This window comes from Neolamprologus multifasciatus, chromosome 4, assembly GCF_963576455.1.
Source record: "Neolamprologus multifasciatus chromosome 4, fNeoMul1.2, whole genome shotgun sequence".
Classification (NCBI taxonomy): Eukaryota; Metazoa; Chordata; class Actinopteri; order Cichliformes; family Cichlidae; genus Neolamprologus; species Neolamprologus multifasciatus.
This window is the reverse complement of record NC_140442.1, coordinates 711096-729748: the sequence shown is the minus strand read 5'-3', so window position 1 is coordinate 729748 and position 18653 is coordinate 711096. Positions and strand designations below refer to the sequence as shown.

The following is an 18653-nucleotide window of genomic DNA, read 5'->3' as shown; positions in this document are numbered from 1 at the left end:
AGGGGGCGCCACAGTGGGAAGGTCCACCTGTTTGATTATAAGGGACACCCCCCCCCCCCTTCCCCGAAGGGGATTTGGGTCTGTGGAATCAAACCACACTCACTTTCACTTTGCCCTGAAACAAACACCTTGCCCCCCCCTCCTTCCTCAGCCAGTATTCACCTGATTGGCAGGTTTAAACAGTAGGTGGGTAGGGTCTCTTAAGATGACCATATAAGGACAGCCAATCTGTGTGACTGTGATCAACATTAACAATAAAAAAAACAGTTCTGCATTAATACAGGGTGTATCAGAAAGAGTCATCTGATTTCAAAAGGCTTTGAATAAATTTCAGGTTTTACATACACCTACTGGCAACTATGCGAATGTCAGCTGTTTCATACACCCTGAACTTGTTTCTGTAAAATTCTGAACTGGTAGCAGGACAGATGGCGCGCACTTATTTTTGATATTTTTTGCAGGAAAAAAAGTATTTTATTTGAAAGATATTTTCAAAGACGCCCACCTGCTTTTGTTCAGCTAGCTGGCCCCGGTTTTAGCAGCTGATACCCGCCTTAATAAAAAAAAAAAAAAAAGACGCCCACCCCATGGACACGTGCTGACGTCACTCGACTGCACTTGACCGCCTTGACCCGGCTCAGCGGGCGCGTGCTGTTCCCTATTCATTCATATTAACACACCGGCGCGTGCGGATGGAAACAAGCCGAGATCAAAGGGAGCGCGAGGGGACGACGGTATCTGTGTTGCAACAATGTAGCGAGCGCATACCCGCCCTGCGCGCGCACACACCGAGAGCTGTACCCACCTACTACCGTTGTCATAGTTACCTACATACCCGACTGAACGGGTATGTGCACGAGCGAGAAGGGAGGAAGGGAAGGAAGGAAAGGGGGGGGAGAAGCGAGAGAGGAAGGAGGGAGGAAAGGAAGGTAAGAAGGAGGGAGGGAGCGGAATTAGTCAGTGATAGAGGGGAGGAGAGGAGGCGAGGCGGCGGGTGTTCTGCCGAGGTGGACGTGGCGGGTCCGGCGGAGTGAGCTACGAGTGACGGGCAGCGGAGCCGAACCGAGGTGGACAGCCAGCCGGCCATGAAGCGGACCACCCGCAGGTAACGTCCTGCCGTTATCGGCCGCCTGCTCGGCGTCGCCGCCGCGTCGCTCCGCTCGGTTTCCTGCCGTTTTACCGCGCCGCCGGACGCTCGATGACCGCCGTGCCGCCGCTCGGGCTCCGTAGTTTGTTGGCTCCTTTTGTGTTGCGATGTCAGGCGCTCGCCGTAGCGCCGGAACCCCGGGGAGGGGGCCAGGCTAACCGCTGCCCCCGCTGCGCCCTCTCCCCGCCTCACTCTCACTTTCTCCCCCCGCTAGCAGTAGCAGCAGCAGCGCGCTAGCTTAGCAGGCTGCAGACGATAAACAAGATGGCCACTGGCTAGCTGCTAGCTAGCTAGCCAGCCAGCCAGATAGACATGGCAGCCTGCCCGTCTTTGTAGGGCTGTGAGGCGGCTGCGGAGCGTGTCCTTCCGCTGGCAGCCGTGGGTTTGTGTGTGCGAACCGCAGTAAAAGTTGTGCAGAGTTGGCGAAGAATGTGGAGGTGTTAGAGCGACAGCGGAGAGGAGCAACCTCCGGGGAGAACCACCGCCAGCAGCCCGGGAGGCAGGCAGTGCGGCGGCTGCGTGGCGAGTGGAGGGGCCACCTGAGTGCTCGCGGGGTGACAGGTAATATGGAAGGGAGGAGCGCAGGTAATGTTCACCTGAGCGGCAGGGAGGCTAGGAAGCTGCAGCACTGTGCACAGAGCGGCTGTTCTACTTTACCTGAAAACTTTTCAGTGCATGTGTGTGGGAGGCCGCTGCGCACACAGCTGCAGCAGCTGACTGTCTCTTCTAATGACATCCTGCTCCTGCAAACAGCGCACCTCTGCAGGCCGACCTGTGCCCCGTTTACAGCTGCCACCACATCAGCTTTGTCTGCATGATGGCGGTGACCGGCTGACTGCAGTCTTACTGTTGTCATGCACCAGTGCAGAAACGGACCCGCAGCAGCTGTTTATAGGGATGTTTCCAAGAGTCATCTCTAACATGGGCGCTGGTATCTGCTCCCCTGAAAGTGTAAAAATGTTTGCTGTGAAGTTATTCAGAGTTTTCAGGCGTGCTCATGCTGCAGGTGCAGCCTCAAAACCTCTCACCAGTCTGCACACATTAGGCGCCAGGGCCGGACACTAACGGTGGTGGCCTCCAGCCCCTGGGGGGCGTGGGGGGAATCCTGGTTTCAGAATATGCTTGCATACCTGGCCTTCATGCTCAGAGGTGCTGCAGTGTTGGGGGTTTCCTCATGTTACTCTGATTGGCTTTAGCTGCTGTTGTCATGGTAATCAACTCCTGTCTTCTCTCTACAGGCTCGTGATGGTCAGCCGTACCTGCTGACATCTGGCTGATCTTTCACTACGTCATCGTTTTCCAGAGGACGCTCTCAGGGACTCCCACCCCCCCTTCCCCCCCAGCCCCTCCTCCTGTGAGGAGACGTCACCAGCAGGAGGGGAGTGGAGGAGGAGGAGGACTTTTACCAACCTCAGCAATACCTCAGGTGTTGAAACGGAGCAGGTGAGGAGGATTAGCTCCGCCCCCTCACCATGACAGACTTGGAGAGTGAGTGCCTGAGCCTGGGCCTGCCCCCCGAATGCGGCTCGCCTCCCCTGCCGCTGGACTCCTCCCTGCAGGTGGACTGCGGCGCCGGGCCCGTCGGCTCAACCCCGACGCCCACTCTGGCCCTCCTCTCCTCCGACTGTCCCACACCCACGCTCAGTTCACTGGCGGCGGAGATCGCAGAGCCGCTGGTGATGCTCCCGTGCGTGAAGAGCGAGCCGGAGGACGGTGACCTGGACCCCATCAGGACCGTGGACCTGTCAGAGATCCAGCCGCTGTCCACCGCCGAGCTGGGCCAGGACCAGATCAAGATGGAGATCAGTGGCCTCGACTACATCAAGTCTGAGCATCACGGTCACCACGGGAACCACCACCTGGGGCCGTTTCACCACAGTGACGTAACCGAGCTGGACTACAAGTTGCACTACGAGCCGAGCTCAGTGTTCGACTACATCTCCCAGGTAAACACCGGCAGCTGAGAGCGGCGACGCTGTCATTGTGTTATTATCATTCGTGCTTTTTCAAAGTATCTTCATAAATTGGGTATAAATAAAGTTTTTCATATTCTGTGAATAAAAGCGCCCACCAGAGTCCATTTAAATTCTGCTGACGTAACAGAAACCCTGAGGTTGTTTATCCTGTCAGAGCAGCGTAAAAGGCTCCGTCCAACTCAGACGCCGTCAACGCCAAGCTGTTCGCTTCATTGTTTACTTTGTTGTGTTTGAAAGGCCTGAATATACATAAAGATGTGGCGTGTGTTTTGTTGTTGGTGGTATCTTTGTAGAAGTTTTGCGATCCATCCGAGGCGCGCTGTGAGTGTGCGTCCGCTTCATGTTGTTAGTGCGATGGACGCTCTCACCTTTATGGACACCTGAGGTGATGTCGGGCGCTTCACGATTGCAGCTGCTGCCTCGTTTTCCTCGTCCTTCGTTATGCTGCAGGTTGTCATGTTTTGTCGGACGGTCCAATCAGTTGCGCTGTTTGCGAGTGCTTCACCTTCTGCTGTGGCTTTTGGTTGCGTCCTGTTTGTTTATCTGACTTTAATCTGGTGTGCAGGGGACAGCTGTGATTGGCTCATGTAGGGAGAATGAATCGTCACTATTGGTTGATCGTGTTTAATTAAGTGCGGGGAGACAAGATCACGGCGGAGATTAAAATTCAGTAAATTTGCAACACTGAGAATTTTGCCAGAGTAGGAGGAGCTCAGGGCTCAGGTGTGTGGTTGGCAGGTAACTCGTCGCACACCTGAGGGTCAGAGGAGTGTGAGGAGGCCCTGTGAGTCAACCAAAGCATACAGAGGTTGTTAAAAGTGGTAAGAGCAACACAACTAAGTGATAACTGAGTTTAATTTTTGCCATATTTGAGAAGTTGTAGTGTTTTTAGACGTGCCCTCCCTCTATGAGACTCTGGACCTGATCTGTACTAAGAGCAGCTCCCGGTGATGACGTTCACAGAACTCTGTGTTTCCTACGAACAAAGATTTATCCCCAAAGTTGAAACCTGTTAGGACAGCGGTCCCCAACCCCCGGCCTCGGACCGGTCCGTGAGTCGTTTGGTACCGGGCTGTGCGAGTTGAGGCTCAGGTGTGAAATATATAGTTTTCAGCGTTATTTTGTTATCGTTTTTATCGTTAACTCGGTTTTCCTGGGTCTTTTCACGTGTTATGAATAAATCTTCTTTTTTTCAGTACCGGTACTAGTTTTATTTTGTTGTATTTATCCGCGACACCTTAAAGGCCGGTCCGTGAAAATATTGTCGGGCATAAACCGGTCCGTGGTGCAAAAAAGGTTGGAGACCGCTGTGTTAGGAGATCAGAGCATTTTGGAGATGACCTGGAGTCAGAGCTGTTTGTATATGAAGGAAAGGGCCTCAGTGCTTCCTTTATGACGGGGGGACTCCAGGCCTCGAGGGCCGGTGTCCTCGATCCAACACAGCTCATTTAAATCTCCTGAAGTTGTAATGAACTACTCATGTGATTCAGGTGTGTTGACCCAGGGTGAGATCTAACACCTGCAGGACACCGGCCCTCGAGGCCTGGAGTCCCCACCCCTGCTTTATGAGCTCCTTTAGTGTAGTAAACACTTGAGGGTCCATTTATGAAAGGAGAAATTTCCATCGCATCATTCATAGCAACACTGTCAGACTGACTGAAATGCTCGAGAACATCAGGCTGTAAACATCACGCTGACGACTCTGAACTCGGCGTGGGACTACACCACAGGTGTCAAACTCCAGGCCTCGAGGGCCGGTGTCCTGCAGGTTTTAGATGTGTCCTTGATCCAGCACAGCTGATTTAAACGGCTAAATGACCTCCTCAGCATGTCTTGCAGCTCTCCAGAGGCCTGGTAATAACCTCAGGTGTGATGACCCAGGGTGAGATCTAAAACCTGCAGGACGCCGGCCCTCGAGGCCTGGAGTTCGACACCCCTGCTCCACACAATTAATGATAATCTGGATTTATATTATCTGACTTTTTATACAACCCTCATTTACAAACACTCTTTCCTGTGCCTAATCGCCTTGTCTAACAGTCCCACTCTCGCACTCTGGGTTCAGTATCTTGCCCTTCAGTCCACTGACCTTCTGATTGGTTGTCTCCCTACCAATCAGAAGGCTGTTGCTCTTGGTCAAAGTGCATAATAGGTTCTCTGCAGTTTAGTAGTGTCTGCTGTTGTGTTGCTGTCTTACATGGTTGTCGTGACTTTTCTCTTTTGTGAGTCGGGTCAGCGATGGAGGAAATCTTAGATAACCCAAAACATGAAGTGGCTTCCCTCCGCTGGTGTCCTTCACTGTGTTCATGATGATGTTTTTATGATGAAGGTTCCTTCTTCGTGTAGATGGTTCCACATTTAAGCTGCTCAGTAAGAAAATGCTGTTTTCCTCGGATCAGGAAGAAGCTCAGTGAGCCGCTGCAGGTCTGTTGCTGTGGCATGGAGGCAGCTGAGGTTACACCAAACTGTCGTCAACAGCCGACGCGCTCATTTCCACTCTGTGTTCAGTCACAGAGGCTTCATAGAAGGACGCTGGTGTGGAGTCTTTGGCTCAAATATTTTACTGTAATGAGCAGCAGTGATGAAGCAGCGGCGCCTCGCTGTGAACGACGCTCGTGTCGTCACCGTGTTCGTCCTGAGCCTGTCGCTAGACGAAGCTGTGAGTCGTCGCTGCGAGGAGCTCCGAGAGGACTCTCAGCTTCTCCTCATCATCAGGCTCACGACTGCAAATCCTTTTAAAGCAAACACCTGAGCTGATCCCACTCCTGTTCATCTCATTTAAACAGCTTTATTTAAACAGCTCAGAGGGACAAACCACGCACTGCATCATTCTGAACACTTATTTGAAGGAAGTAGGGCTGGGCGATATGGCCTAAATTCATATCGCGATATAATTAGAAGCACGTGCAGTAACGATATATATCACGATATATTCTTTTCTTCTGTATAACGTATTTTCCACACTTAAAATCCTTTAATTTTCTCAAAAATTGAGAGAGTGCCTTATGTATGAATTCTGGTTGTGCTTACTGACCTCGAACTGATTTTGGCAGAAATCTGTTAAAAATGTTTTAGTACAACTTTGGTAAGCTCACTGCTTGATGGATCAGAGCATTACGGCAGCCGTAGTGAGGAGCTTCACGGAGTAATCTGGGTCCTAAACTCCGTCTTCTTCAGGTCCCAAAGTCAAACGAACACTAAGAGTTAAAAACGGTCTAAATTCTTTCATCTTTAATTAAATCATCAGCGTTGCTGCTTTACCAGGTGTAACAATTAAGTTTAACATCCATGAAAACAGAATTTATTACATTTAACAGAGTTAGAAGTTAACAGGAAGTTAGCTCGCTAGCTTCCACCTAAACATGATATAGCATGTTCTGACTGAGAGATTTCTGAAACTAATTCAAACGTACAGCTCTGCTGTCACTTCCAACATAAATGAAGACAGAAAACTAAACAGCAGTGACGTTTGCAGGGTTACTGAAGTTGGACTACCTGGTATATAATGTTGTGCTACGTGATTGCTAGCGACACAGCTATGTTAGCATAACATTAGCACAGTGAAGCTGGAGGATGAACGCCAACTTTTTTCCACTGGATAAAAGTTAACGTGAGGGATTCTGGTGGTCAGGGACAAATGCAATCGCATAGCAGGATGCTGTACACGGGCCAAACTTCAGTCAGGAGAACAACTGAGATCATTCATCCACAATACGAGGTTAGTTATTAATATACTGAAACAACATGAGAACAGAGCAGCTGCAGAGAATTCAACATTAATGAGTCAATGTTACGGAAGTGGAGGAAGTGCAGTTTTTGGCTTTCCCCATATTTCAAAAGTGCTTCATCTCTTTGCTGTGACTGTCGGCATAATTTGCAGATGATAATGGTTGTAGCCGCTGCGATGCTTTCGACCAAAACAGGCGCAGCTTGATGACATCATCAACATGCGCTATCGCGATAGAGCGATATAGTCAAAATCTCTATCGTTGGCCAAATTTATATCGTTTATATCGCCCCTAATATGAAGCAGAGCCTGAGCTTTAGCCCTGAGGCTAGCCATCAGTTTAGTAATTGAGTATTCTATTGATTGAGTAATTGGATACTTTTGTCTTTGAAAATGCAGTGTTATCTATAAAAACATTTCATTTTGTATTTATCTGCTATATTTCTTTTAAAGAAAACATCTTAGTAAGAAATTATAAGTACAGTGATGTTAAAATAAGATACATGCCTTAGTTTATGCTGTGTGTGTGAGAGCGCCTTTGAAGAAGCACATGGTGGCTGCCATGAAGAAAGTCGAGCGTGTCGGCATTCTCGCTATCAAAGCAAAAACTGTTAGTTTGAATAATCGAGTTATTTGATGAATCGTGGTGAGGGTGCTGCGTCATTGTCCGAGGTCTGAAAGCAGATCAGGGCTGAAACTCGGTCACACAAGACTCTCTCAGTGCGTTTTGTCCTTTTTAAACAGCTGAATTCACAATAAAGTCATTCTCACACTGTGTGGCCACGCCTCTGAACTCAGGTGTTTTTAAGCCTGATTGGCACAGCCGTATAAAATCCAGCACCTGCAATCTGGAAGTGCACAAAGAGCCGTCCATGGAGGTATCTCAGGCCCGCGATGGATGATGTGAACGTCCCACAGACACTGACGTCTTGTAGAAAGTCTTCCCAGATCTAGTGGGGGTTCATAAAAGCTGCAGGTCTGTGTGGACAGAAAGGGTGTGATTGAATCCCCGACCACATTAATGCCGTCTCGTACTGACAGTGATGCTTCCTCTGTAGTCTTTTATCATGCAGTTTACTGTAGAGTCGAGCAATAGCAACAAAGAGCAGAGAAATGCAAAGATTTGTGTCTGAGAACAGTACAGACACGCAGAATAGCATCAAACGTGAGTGCAGGAACATCTGCTGCATCAGCAGCTGAAGGTCACGTTTCTTCCTTGAGGTTTTGTCACTGAGAGCAGACCAGAAATCAGAGGCTGATTTGCTTCTTTATCATTTAGCCTGGAGAAATAGTTTGCTGCTTTATAAGAAAGCCCTCCACAAAGCCAGAACATCTTACTATTCGTCACTGATTGAAGAAAATAAGAACAACCCCAGGTTTCTCTTCAGCACTGTAGCCAGGCTGACAAAAAGTCAGAGCTCTGTTGAGCCAACCATCCCTTTAACGTTAACTAGTAATGACTTCATGAACTCACTAATGAAATGTTGGTCAGCAGACCTGATGTGCTCGATGCTGAGTCTCAGCGTGAAATGCTAACGTGCTCAAGTTGAGCAGATGTGACTGCAGCTGTTTTCTTGTTGCAGGTCACTGACACTCTGGAGTACATCAAGTCGGACCACCACGTCGACCTACAGTGTTACTACACCACCGATCTGAGCGCGCTCAAGTCGGAGTACCCCGAGACCAACGCCATGTCCGCCCACCTGCAGCACAACGGCCTCGAGTCCATCCACATGGCCGAGCTGCGCACGGAGCTCAACAAGCTCCGCCCCGACTCCCTGCTCTTGGACAGCATCGGCAAACCGGACGCTGAGTTCGGAGGGGGGGCGCTGTACGAGCTGCAGCCCGCACACGTGGGGAAGTCCTCCACGGAGGCGATGATGGCGGCAGGAAGGGCAGGAGGGAGTCTGGTGGTCACGACTAAAACGCAGAGCCCGACGGTGAGGAAACCTCGCAACATGCAGGGCGAAAAACCGTTCTCCTGCACGCAGTGCGGGAAAAACTTCAGCACGCTGGGAAACCTGAAAACGCACCAGCGCATACACACGGGCGAGCGGCCGTACACCTGCTCGCAGTGCGGCAAGAGCTTCGGCCAGGCGGGCAACCTCAAGCGGCATCAGCTCATCCACACGGGCCAGAAGCCGTACGTCTGCGCCCACTGCCCCAAAGGCTTCACCAAAGCCGACGACCTGCGCTCACACCAGCGGCTGCACACCGGCGAGCGCCCGTTCATCTGCACCACCTGCAGCAAGAGCTTCAGCCAGTCCAAGGAGCTGAAGGCGCACCACCTGAGCCACACGGGCGAGCGTCCGTACTGCTGCCAGCACTGCGGCAAGAGCTTCACCAAGGAGACGAGCTACCGCAACCACGTCCAGATCCACACCGGCGAGAAGCCCTTCACCTGCTCGCAGTGCGGAAAGACTTTCAGCAACTCGGGCGTCTTAAAAACCCACGAGAAGATCCACACGGGCGAGCGGCCGTTCGGCTGCACGCAGTGCGGGAAGAGCTTCGGCCGTCTCGGCCACCTGAAGGCGCACCAGCAGATCCACACGGGCGAGCGGCCGTACGCCTGCCCCCAGTGCGGGAAGACTTTCAGCCAGTCGGGCCACCTCAAAGCACACGAGCAGATCCACAAGCGAGAGCGAGCGGACACGGCGAGCACCAGCAGTGACGGCGGCAGCAGCGCCGTGGGCAGTGACAGTAGCTAACTGCAAACCCTTTAACCTCCGGAAAAACAAAGTATTATTCCTTTTTTTTTTTTTTTATAAATACGATATATAAAGCTTTTCCTCATGAGTTTTTCTTACATTTTCATACCTTTTGTGCTCTTTTTGCATTTTATCTGTGGGCAGGGCGGACTGACGCATTTGCTCTTATGCAAGTGTCTGTGTGTGCGTACACGTTATATACCGTGTGTCTGGGGTGGCGGGTGGGTGGGGCTGTAGATAATCTTTAAACTGGACTGACTGTAGAGTACCAGGACTTATTTTTGGAGACCTTAACAAGCACAAATACTTAAGAGACCAACAGTTTGAGTACTTCATTTTTGTATTTCCTGTTTTTTACTGACTCAGACCAGCAGTTCCTGACAGACCGTGACCCCGTTTACCGAAAACTGCACTGACGCCATCTCTGTACGCGCTAAAGGAACACGAAAGGGTCCAAAATCCCAGCCTCCCATTCTACAGCGCACTAGAATCGGGCTTCGTGTCCAGTCGCTCTGTGGTGTCGCTGATAACTGATGGAAGCTTCCTCTGTAACCTAAATCTATGTGACCCGAACAATCTCGGCTGCAGTTCTGATTCATTCAGGTTTCTGTGAAATATCTCACGAGTCTGCTGCTCTCCATCGTCCCCGCAAAGAGATCAGCCTGGAGAAATAGTTTGCTGCTTTATAAGAAAGCCCTCCACAAAGCCAGAACAGCTTACTACTCATCACTGATTGAAGAAAATAAGAACAACCCCAGGTTTCTCTTCAGCACTGTAGCCAGGCTGACAAACAGTCAGAGCTCTGTTGAGCCAACCATCCCTTTAACGTTAACTAGTGATGACTTCATGAACTTCTTCACAAATAAAATTTTTATCATTAGAGAAAAAATTACCAATAATCATCCCACAGATGTAATATTATCTACAGCTACTCTTAGTTCCATTGATGTTAAGTTAGACTCTTTTTCTCCAATCGATCTTTCTGAGTTAACTTCAATAATTACTTCCTCCAAACCATCAACGTGTCTTTTAGACCCCATTCCTACAAAACTGCTCAAAGAAGTCCTGCCATTGATTAATTCTTCGATCTTATATATGATCAACTATCTCTAATAATCGGCTATGTACCACAGGCCTTCAAGGTGGCTGCAGTTAAACCTTTACTCAAAAAGCATCTCTAGACCCAGCAGTCTTAGCTAATTATAGGCCAATCTCCAACCTTCCTTTCATATCAAAAATCCTTGAAAGAGTAGTTGTCAAACAGCTAACAGATCATCTGCAGAGGAATGGTTTATTTGAAGAGTTTCAGTCAGGTTTCAGAGTTCATCACAGCACAGAAACAGCTTTAGTGAAGGTTACAAATGATCTTCTTATGGCCTCTGACAGTGGACTCATCTCTGTGCTTGTCCTGCTAGACCTAATAGACTCCAGTTTGTGCATGTAAATGGAGAGTCCTCTTCACACACTGAGGTTAATTATGGAGTTCCACAGGGTTCGGTGCTAGGACCAATTCTGTTTACATTATACATGCTTCCCTTAGGCAGCATCATTAGAAGACATAGCATACATTTTCACTGCTATGCAGATGACACCCAGCTCTATCTGTCCATGAAGCCAGATAACACACACCAATGAGTTAAACTGCAGGAATGTCTTAAAGACATAAAGACTTGGATGGCCACTAACTTTCTGCTTCTTAACTCAGATCAAACTGAGGTCATTGTACTCGGTGCTGAAAAGCTTAGAAATATGGTATCTAAGCAGATTCTTACTCTGGATGGCATTACCTTGGCCTCCAGTAACACTGTGAGGAACCTTGGAGTCATTTTTGACCAGGACATGTCCTTCAACGCACATATTAAACAAATATGTAAGACTGCGTTCTTCCATTTGTGCAACATCTCTAAAATTAGAAATATCCTGTCTCAGAGTGACGCTGAAAAACTAGTTCATGCATTTATTACTTCCAGGCTGGACGACTGTAATTCATTATTATCAGGAAGTCCTAAAAACTCCCTGAAAAGCCTTCAGCTAATCCAAAATGCTGCAGCAAGAGTCCTGACAGGGACTAGAAAGAGAGAGCACAAACTTAGTTACTGATCAGAGCTCAGATTAAAGAAAGAAATGTGTGTTTACGTTATTCCAGGAATCAGATTGATGATGGTCGACTGTTTTCTTAGTTTTCCCCTCCTTTTTTTTTTTTTTTACTTTACAGGAACTGTAACTTTTTACAGTGTTGCTGTTGTAGTAAAACCTACAAACTAGATGGAATGGTTTGGTCTACACTAGGCTTTTATTTTGAAACTCGGTGGAATCTCTGTGCCTATTCTGTCCAGCCGGGGAATTGTTAGTTGTTGTTTTTTTGTTTTTCTTTCTCTCATGCTTGTCAGCCGGCAGTGACTTGAATGCGTGGCGTTCACTGACAGCAGAGCGATCAGCGATCCCGCTCGTGGAAAGGGAAGCTCGCTGTTCTTCCAGTTTTGATTTTCCTCATTGATTCTCGAGGGTAACCCTGTGGGCGATAAACGGGTGTAGTGGGTCATGAGGTTGAGCCACAGCTGCAACATGAAGCCCCTAACAGAGCCTTCAGTATTCTCATAAGTGTACGGCGTTCGTGTCTGCGAGCTCGCGTGAATCTGACCTTGGACCGACTCTGTTACAGCGTTGTAGTTTTTATGTGAAAAGAAGAAACGTTGCATTTCTCGGTGAACGGGGTCTGACCTCTTCAGGTTCGTCCATTTGTGTTTTTGGCAGTCAAAGTACTTAAACTCAGGTGAGAGTACTTCCTGCCAGTTTACTAGTATTTTACTTGCAGGTGTGGGTACTCGCAGGATGTGGATGTACTGTTAAACTCTTTGATCTTTTCCACGTTTTTATTGAGCAGTATTGATTGATCGGGACACGGCAGGTGTCTTTTTGTTGCTGATGATAATCACGTGACGGTTTATTATTATTATTATTTTTTAATAATTTGTTAAAGTCAGTTTTTAGCGTTGTTGGGCTCCAGAGGACCAAAATTCATCATCAGCACAAAGGAGCCCAACCCCCCCTCCCCTCCCGTCTAGATCGCTCACTGTGTACAAATCTATTGATTATGTAATTCCTACAAAATAAAATGTAATAAAAGTTAAAAAAAGAGAAACAGAAGGTGGAGGCAATTGAGCATCTTGTACTGGAAGAAGGTTAATAAAGAAACTAATGATACATGTTGCAGTTTCCGTCTGTTTCTGCAGGAATGTGTCGGCTTGTTTTCAGAAACAGGAAGTCTGCGTCCTCACAGAGTCATGAAGAAGGGGGGGGGGTTATCTATAGAGACCAAACAGGTTGTATGGAAACAAACTCAAAAGCTTTAACATGGGAGTCTATGGGGGCTGACTCACTGCTGCCTCTGCTGGACACCAGAGGAACTGCAGGTAGGAGCTGCTGTTGTTCGGTCTTTAACGCCGAAACATGTCCAGCAAAAATGCTGAGAACTAGTTTTTGAAACATCCTACAGGTATCCACCTTCTCAGAGTAAGAGCCATAAAAATGTGGATGATTGTGAATAATAAGCTGGAGTAGTTTGGGACCTTTTATTTTCAAAGTTTTTAGAATTCATCTTACTGTGATTGATTTCTTTAACAGCTGATGCAAAGATGTATCTGTTTTGAATTTCAGTTCACGAAGCAGAAGAAACAGTTGCTATGAAAAGGATGTGAAGGTGTTTTAAAAATAGTTTTTACTGCCTTTGGTTGATATTTGAGAATAAAGATGTTTCGTTTGAGTAACGTGGAAGTTTGTGAGCACAGACATTAATTTCAGACACTTTTTGGGTTTTGTTGCGTTTTATTTGTTGAAGCGGCACAGAGAAGACCTGCAAGCACAGTAGTAAAGTTTCACCAGCATAAGCCAAGAAAATGCTTCCCCTCACAAACCCTCCATCTTTAGACCGCCTGTGGTTTCCTGTGAAGCAGGAAACTGGTGTGATGTGAAGGTGAGAAGCGATCTTCAGGTGGAGGTGTGCACTCGCCCAGCATGCAGGAAGGTGAAGAAAGGTGGAGATCCGACTCCAACCCCGGGCAGGCAGACACGTGATTGACCTCAGATGGTTTCCTCCACAACCTTTGTGATGATTGTTTTGGTTGTGGTGGAGGTAGAGGAGGAGAGCGAAGATCTGCGTGGGAAATGAGACAAAGCTGGTCAGAGATGCTCGTCTGAAAAGCAGAACCCGCTCACATGTTTACAGGTAGGTGCTGTAGTGCAATTCCCGAGTTTCCAACATCAGTTGACCAAAATGAGCAGAAGACGAAACGTCTACAAACTGAAGTAAAAACAAGTGCCAGACTGTGGTTTTGTGTAATGCCAGTTTGCACCACAAGAGGGCAGAAAGAGGCAGTGCAGCTTTCTGTGACCAGCAGAGGAACATGAATGTGAGTTTGGACGCTGTCAGGCTCCTTAGATAAACACTCGAGCAGCTTAAATTCTGCATATTCAGAAAACTTTGTGGTGAACAGTTTACTTACATTTTACACAATGTACCATTAAAGGTACACTGATCAGGACTTTCCAGATTGAACTAATGTTAGCAGCCGATGGTAACACTAAAACTAAGGATATTTCCTCTGTATATTTTAGTTTTCCAAGTAACCTCAGTAAGGAGGAGAGAGCAGGGCCACAGAGAGGCCGTCCTGGTGAGCTCTTCTTACCCGCCTCCCTGTCCGTCGAGCAGCCTCCTGTACTCGGCGATCTCCAGCTCTAGTCTGGTCTTGATGTCCAGGAGAATCTGGTACTCCTGTGCCTGCCTTTCCAGGTCTGCTCTGAGCTGCACCAGCTGCTCCTCCAGACTGCTCACCTGCACAGGTGAACCCGGTGTGAGTGTAAAAGCTGAAAGCAGCTGACAGGACATTTGGATGCGACCCCGTGAGAGCAGGACTCACCCGCATCTGGAATCCTTCCATCTTCATGCCGTAGCTGCCCTGGACTTCGGCGAGTTGGGCTTCAAGGGACATTTTCTGTAAGAACACGAGCAGGTCAAAGACAGAAGCTCTACCTGTGGATGAGGTCGTGACGTTGGGCTACATTTCAGCCACCTCTCTGCGACTCAGGATTTTAGGAATCGGAGAAAACGAGGCCACGAGGTGAAGATGTAACTGAACCAGCCTGATGTTACTCCCCAGGGAGGATTTTCTAAAACCCAGAACTTAGTACCCTCACAATTCCTGTTCTTCGACTTTGTCCTTTGACATTTTGAATGAGGACCCCTCTGTGCCCTCTGTCCAGCATCTCCGGCACTAACATTAGAGAGATTAGTGACTGCTGTATTCTTGTTTATTTTCAGGGATCAGAACTGAGCCCGAGCTAGCTTTCCTCTGGCTAATGTTAGCTAACAGTATGTTACCTGCTCATATGGATCAGCTGGAAGATAGCTAGGGCTCGATGCTTGGACCACTGATATTCAAGCTCATTAACCGTTTGACGTTTTTAATAAGTAGCTCTCATTAGATAAAGTTATTGATATTATTGATGTAATTATGAGTTAAACGGTTCATCTCACCATGCTGAGCTGAGACTGGAGCTCAATCTCCAGAGCCTGCAGCTGACTCTTCACTTCCTTTACTTCCACGTTTGATGTCTTCAGTGTCATTTCTGTGGCTGCCACCTCCTTGGTGAGGACCTCCGACTGAAAGAAGAAGAAGAAGTAGTGAACAAAAACGAGCTGTCGCAGGTTTCTGTTGAATAGCAGAAAGCTGGCGTACCTTGGCCTGGAACCAGCCCTCTGCGTCTTTGAGCGCTTTGGCGGCGATGGTTTCGTAGTGCTCTCTGATCTCCTCCATGACTTTGTTGAGGTCCTGCTGAGGAGCAGCGTCCACCTCCACATTCACCTGACCGCTCATCTGAGTGCGCATGGACACCATGTCCTAAAGGACAGGGAGGCGGGGCTAAGGATACCAGTATGTTTTAACATTGCGTGTGAGACGGATCTGCTTACCTCCTCGTGGTTCCTCTTCATGGTTGCCAGATCGTCCATCAGGGCTTCGATCTGCATGGTCAGGTCAGTCTTGGCCACGTCCACCTCTCCCAACAACGCCTTCAGCCCGGCGATGTCGGCCTCGACCGACTGACGCATCCCCAGCTCGTTCTCGTACCTGTTAAAGTTAAAGACAGAAAATAATGCGTTAGTTCTGATGAATAAAATCCAAACAACAACTCTGTGAATAACTTTTATCAGCATTTGGTGTTTGTGCTGATTTCGAGACAAAAACCAGAACTCTATTTTTTTCTTTTAGTAATCTTGAGGCTCGTTTCTACGGATTAAACAGTCAAATAAACTTTAATAAAGAGAAGTGAATCTTAGACTTTCTGAGAAACATCTGCTAAAATCATCTTTAAATTCTAACAAATGAGCTCCAATGAGTTCTCATGTTTATCTAATCTAAGTCTAATTTTTGATCTTGCTGGACGATGTTTGGGGGATTTTTCTGGATGAGAAAAAATCAGACTGAGGAGTTTGTCAGAGGAGGCTGAAGAGAGGCAATATCACAGTAGGGAGGTTTTCACTGTCAGGACATTTTTCTGTCAGAAGAAAACAGCAAGAAAGTACAAAGAACACAGGAAGAGAAATAAAAGGTAAATAAAAGGAAAAAAAGGAGCCACTGACTTCAACCTGAAGTCGTCTGATGCGAGCCGGGCGTTGTCGATGCTCAACATGACGGTACCTTTGGCGATGATGGCATCCTGGATCTGAAAACCAGCACAGAGCCACAAAAAAGGGAAATCAATCAATGGTAGATTATCAATAATGCTAATTGGATGATGTCATTCAGTAAAGAAGGGTTAATAAATCAAACATTACAGAGAATAACAACAAAGCCAATCAGATCTCCTCACGCCGTAACACGCCCATCCGTCGCAGCAGCTGCTTTTATGTGAAAAACCAAAGCTCGTGTTTCCTGTTGGAGCCAAACGAAGACCAAAAACAAGTGACTGGTTTACAGGTGACACCAGTCTTGGAGGGCGTGGCTGCTTCACTCGGCGCACTCTCACACAGGTGTGGTTCAGATTTCCATCCACTCACTGGGAGCCTCCCCCAGATTACTAACACTGCTCTTCTTTCCAGCCTCTCGGTTAAAAGCTGCTGTAATTACAAAGGTTTCTATTCTTTCTCGAAATCACCAGAAGGTTCGAGTGCTTGTTTTTAATAGTAAAAGTATGAATGAAACCCCAAACATCTGCAAACATCTGGACTGCACTGTGAGGGATTTGTTAAAAAAATAAAAATCAAATGTAGGTTTTCTCCAACTTTAAATATGAGTTTTTTAGGCACAACAAAACATTGTTCACTTGAGCTTCCATGCAATTTCAAACTTTATTTTTATGTCTTTTCATAAAACATTATGTGATTTCATAAATGTAAACTTGTGGACCAATAGGAGCGGAGACCCCTGAACACCATCTGCCCCGTTTCCTCACCTTGGCATGCAGCTCGGCGATGGTGACGTAGAAGGCGCTGTAGTCCCTGGAAGCCGGGCCAGCCTTCGTCTCCACGAACTGCTTGATCTTCAGCTCCAGCTCGCCATTGGCCTTCTCCAGCGACGCCACTTTGGTGAGATAGTTGGCGAGACGGTCGTTGAGGTTCTGCATGGTGAACTTCTCGTTGCCGATGAGGCTGTCGTCCATCCCTGCTCCTCCGCCAAAGCCACCCCCAAATCCTCCACCTGAAGCAAAGCCTGCACCAAATCCTCCACCTCCACCTGCACCAAATCCTCCACCTGCACCAAATCCTCCACCTCCACCTGCACCGAAAGCTGCACCAGCTCCTCCACCGAGGCCTCCACCGAGGCCACCAGCGGCGAAGGTTCTCCCGGCCTGTGAGACCCTGATTTTATCGCGTTCTCCAGCAACGCTGAACGAGCTCAATCTTCCGGATGAACGGCTGCTGCCAAAGACTCCGCCGATGGAGTTTCGTGAGAGCGTCATGGTAGCCATAGCGATGGAGCAGAAAAGAGGAGGTGCTTGTCAGTCTGTCTTCTCCGGTGGAAGGAGCAGGAGAGAAGTGAGGAGGTCGCTGCTTTTAAAGCTTCTCAGGTGGGCTGAACTGCAGGTACAGGGGCAGGGCTAGAGGGGAGGGGCGGGAAGGGCAGGGCTAGAGGGGAGGGGCGGGGAGGGCAGGGCTAGAGGGGAGGGCCGCGGTCCTACCTCCAGCTTGAATCCTTTTCCCCGACTTCCTTCGGCACTTTTGCACACCATGACATATATTTACACACATATTTTTGTCCTTTTATATTTTTATGCATATTCATGTTTATACCTGTATCTATAGCTCAATATTTATCTATTGATATCTCTGTTTCTACACTTCATTTTATATGAATGCTTGGCGTTCGTTGTATGTGTGCTGCTGTGACCGCTCAGTGTCCCTCTGGGATTAATAAAGTCTCTCTGATTCTGATTCATGAGAAACAAACGGGAGAGACGTTTTCCGTGTGAGGCACGGCAGAGCTCAGAGGCTTCATGTTTCCATGTTCTCTGTCTGAACACGACAGCAGCTGACCCGGCTGCTCTGACAGGTCCTCAGCTGATCTGCAGAGACACAGACAGCACATTCCTCCATTATTAACTTCTCCTCTCGTTGTTTCAGGGGAATCTTTGCTTCTTTCCCGTTACACTCGTTACATCCATCAACGCACACAGCTGCCCCTCCCTAAGCCTGCAGTTCCTCTGACATCCACTAGAAGCTCCAGCAGTGAGTCAGTCCTACAGACTCTCATTTTAAAAACTTCATTTCATCCATTTTCTTCTGCTTCTCCGGGGTCGAGTCGTGGGGACAGGAAGACAGGACAAGGACAACTATATGCTTTAGCAAAAAGGAAAGTTTGAAGCCTAATCTTGAAAGTAGAGATAGTGTCTGTCTCCTGAATCCAAACTGGAAGCTGGTTCCACAGAAGAGGGGCCTGAAAACTGAAGGCTCTGCCTCCCATTCTACTTTTAAATACTCTAGGAACAACAAGTAGGCCTGCAGAGCGAGAGCGAAGTGCTCTAATAGGGTGATATGGTACTACAAGGTCATTAAGATAAGATGGGGCCTGATTATTTAAGACCTTGTATGTGAGGAGCAG

General features: G+C 48.1%; 2 protein-coding genes across 3 annotated transcripts; one reads left to right on the top strand and one right to left on the bottom strand.

The window, feature by feature from the left end:
- The first annotated feature begins 666 nt into the window (after positions 1–666).
- LOC146519359 (uncharacterized) lies at positions 667–12764 on the top strand. Of its 2 annotated transcripts, none has more exons than XM_085156526.1 (3): positions 667–847; positions 2386–3093; positions 8434–12764. In XM_085156526.1, exons 2-3 carry the CDS (start codon positions 2620–2622, stop codon positions 9556–9558), a joined length of 1599 nt encoding a protein of 532 aa, XP_085012652.1. In that variant the 5' UTR covers positions 667–847; positions 2386–2619; the 3' UTR covers positions 9559–12764. The 2 variants fall into 2 exon arrangements, with proteins under 2 accessions (XP_085012652.1, XP_085012651.1); XM_085156525.1 differs by lacking the exon at positions 667–847 and adding an exon at positions 918–1105.
- Positions 12765–13363: 599 nt separating this feature from the next.
- LOC146519358 (keratin, type I cytoskeletal 13-like) lies at positions 13364–17595 on the bottom strand. The gene is made up of 8 exons (XM_085156539.1): positions 17008–17595; positions 16196–16278; positions 15527–15683; positions 15294–15455; positions 15092–15217; positions 14475–14549; positions 14244–14389; positions 13364–13711 (listed from the first exon to the last, which is right to left on the bottom strand). The coding sequence occupies exons 1-8, from the start codon at positions 17521–17523 to the stop codon at positions 13639–13641; spliced, it is 1338 nt and encodes a 445-aa protein (XP_085012665.1). The 5' UTR covers positions 17524–17595; the 3' UTR covers positions 13364–13638.
- Between the last annotated feature and the right edge of the window lie 1058 nt (positions 17596–18653).

Coding starts and splice junctions, on each gene's coding strand:
- LOC146519358 (XM_085156539.1), bottom strand. CDS start 17,523: ATGGCTACCATGACGCTCTCACGAAACTCCATCGGCGGAGTCTTTGGC. Junction 15,218..15,293: donor AGGGCTGGTTCCAGGCCAAG/GTACGCCAGCTT, acceptor TTCTTCTTTCAG/TCGGAGGTCCTCACCAAGGA. Junction 14,390..14,474: donor TGGAAGGATTCCAGATGCGG/GTGAGTCCTGCT, acceptor TCACCTGTGCAG/GTGAGCAGTCTGGAGGAGCA.
- LOC146519359 (XM_085156526.1), top strand. CDS start 2,620: ATGACAGACTTGGAGAGTGAGTGCCTGAGCCTGGGCCTGCCCCCCGAA. Junction 3,094..8,433: donor TGTTCGACTACATCTCCCAG/GTAAACACCGGC, acceptor TTCTTGTTGCAG/GTCACTGACACTCTGGAGTA.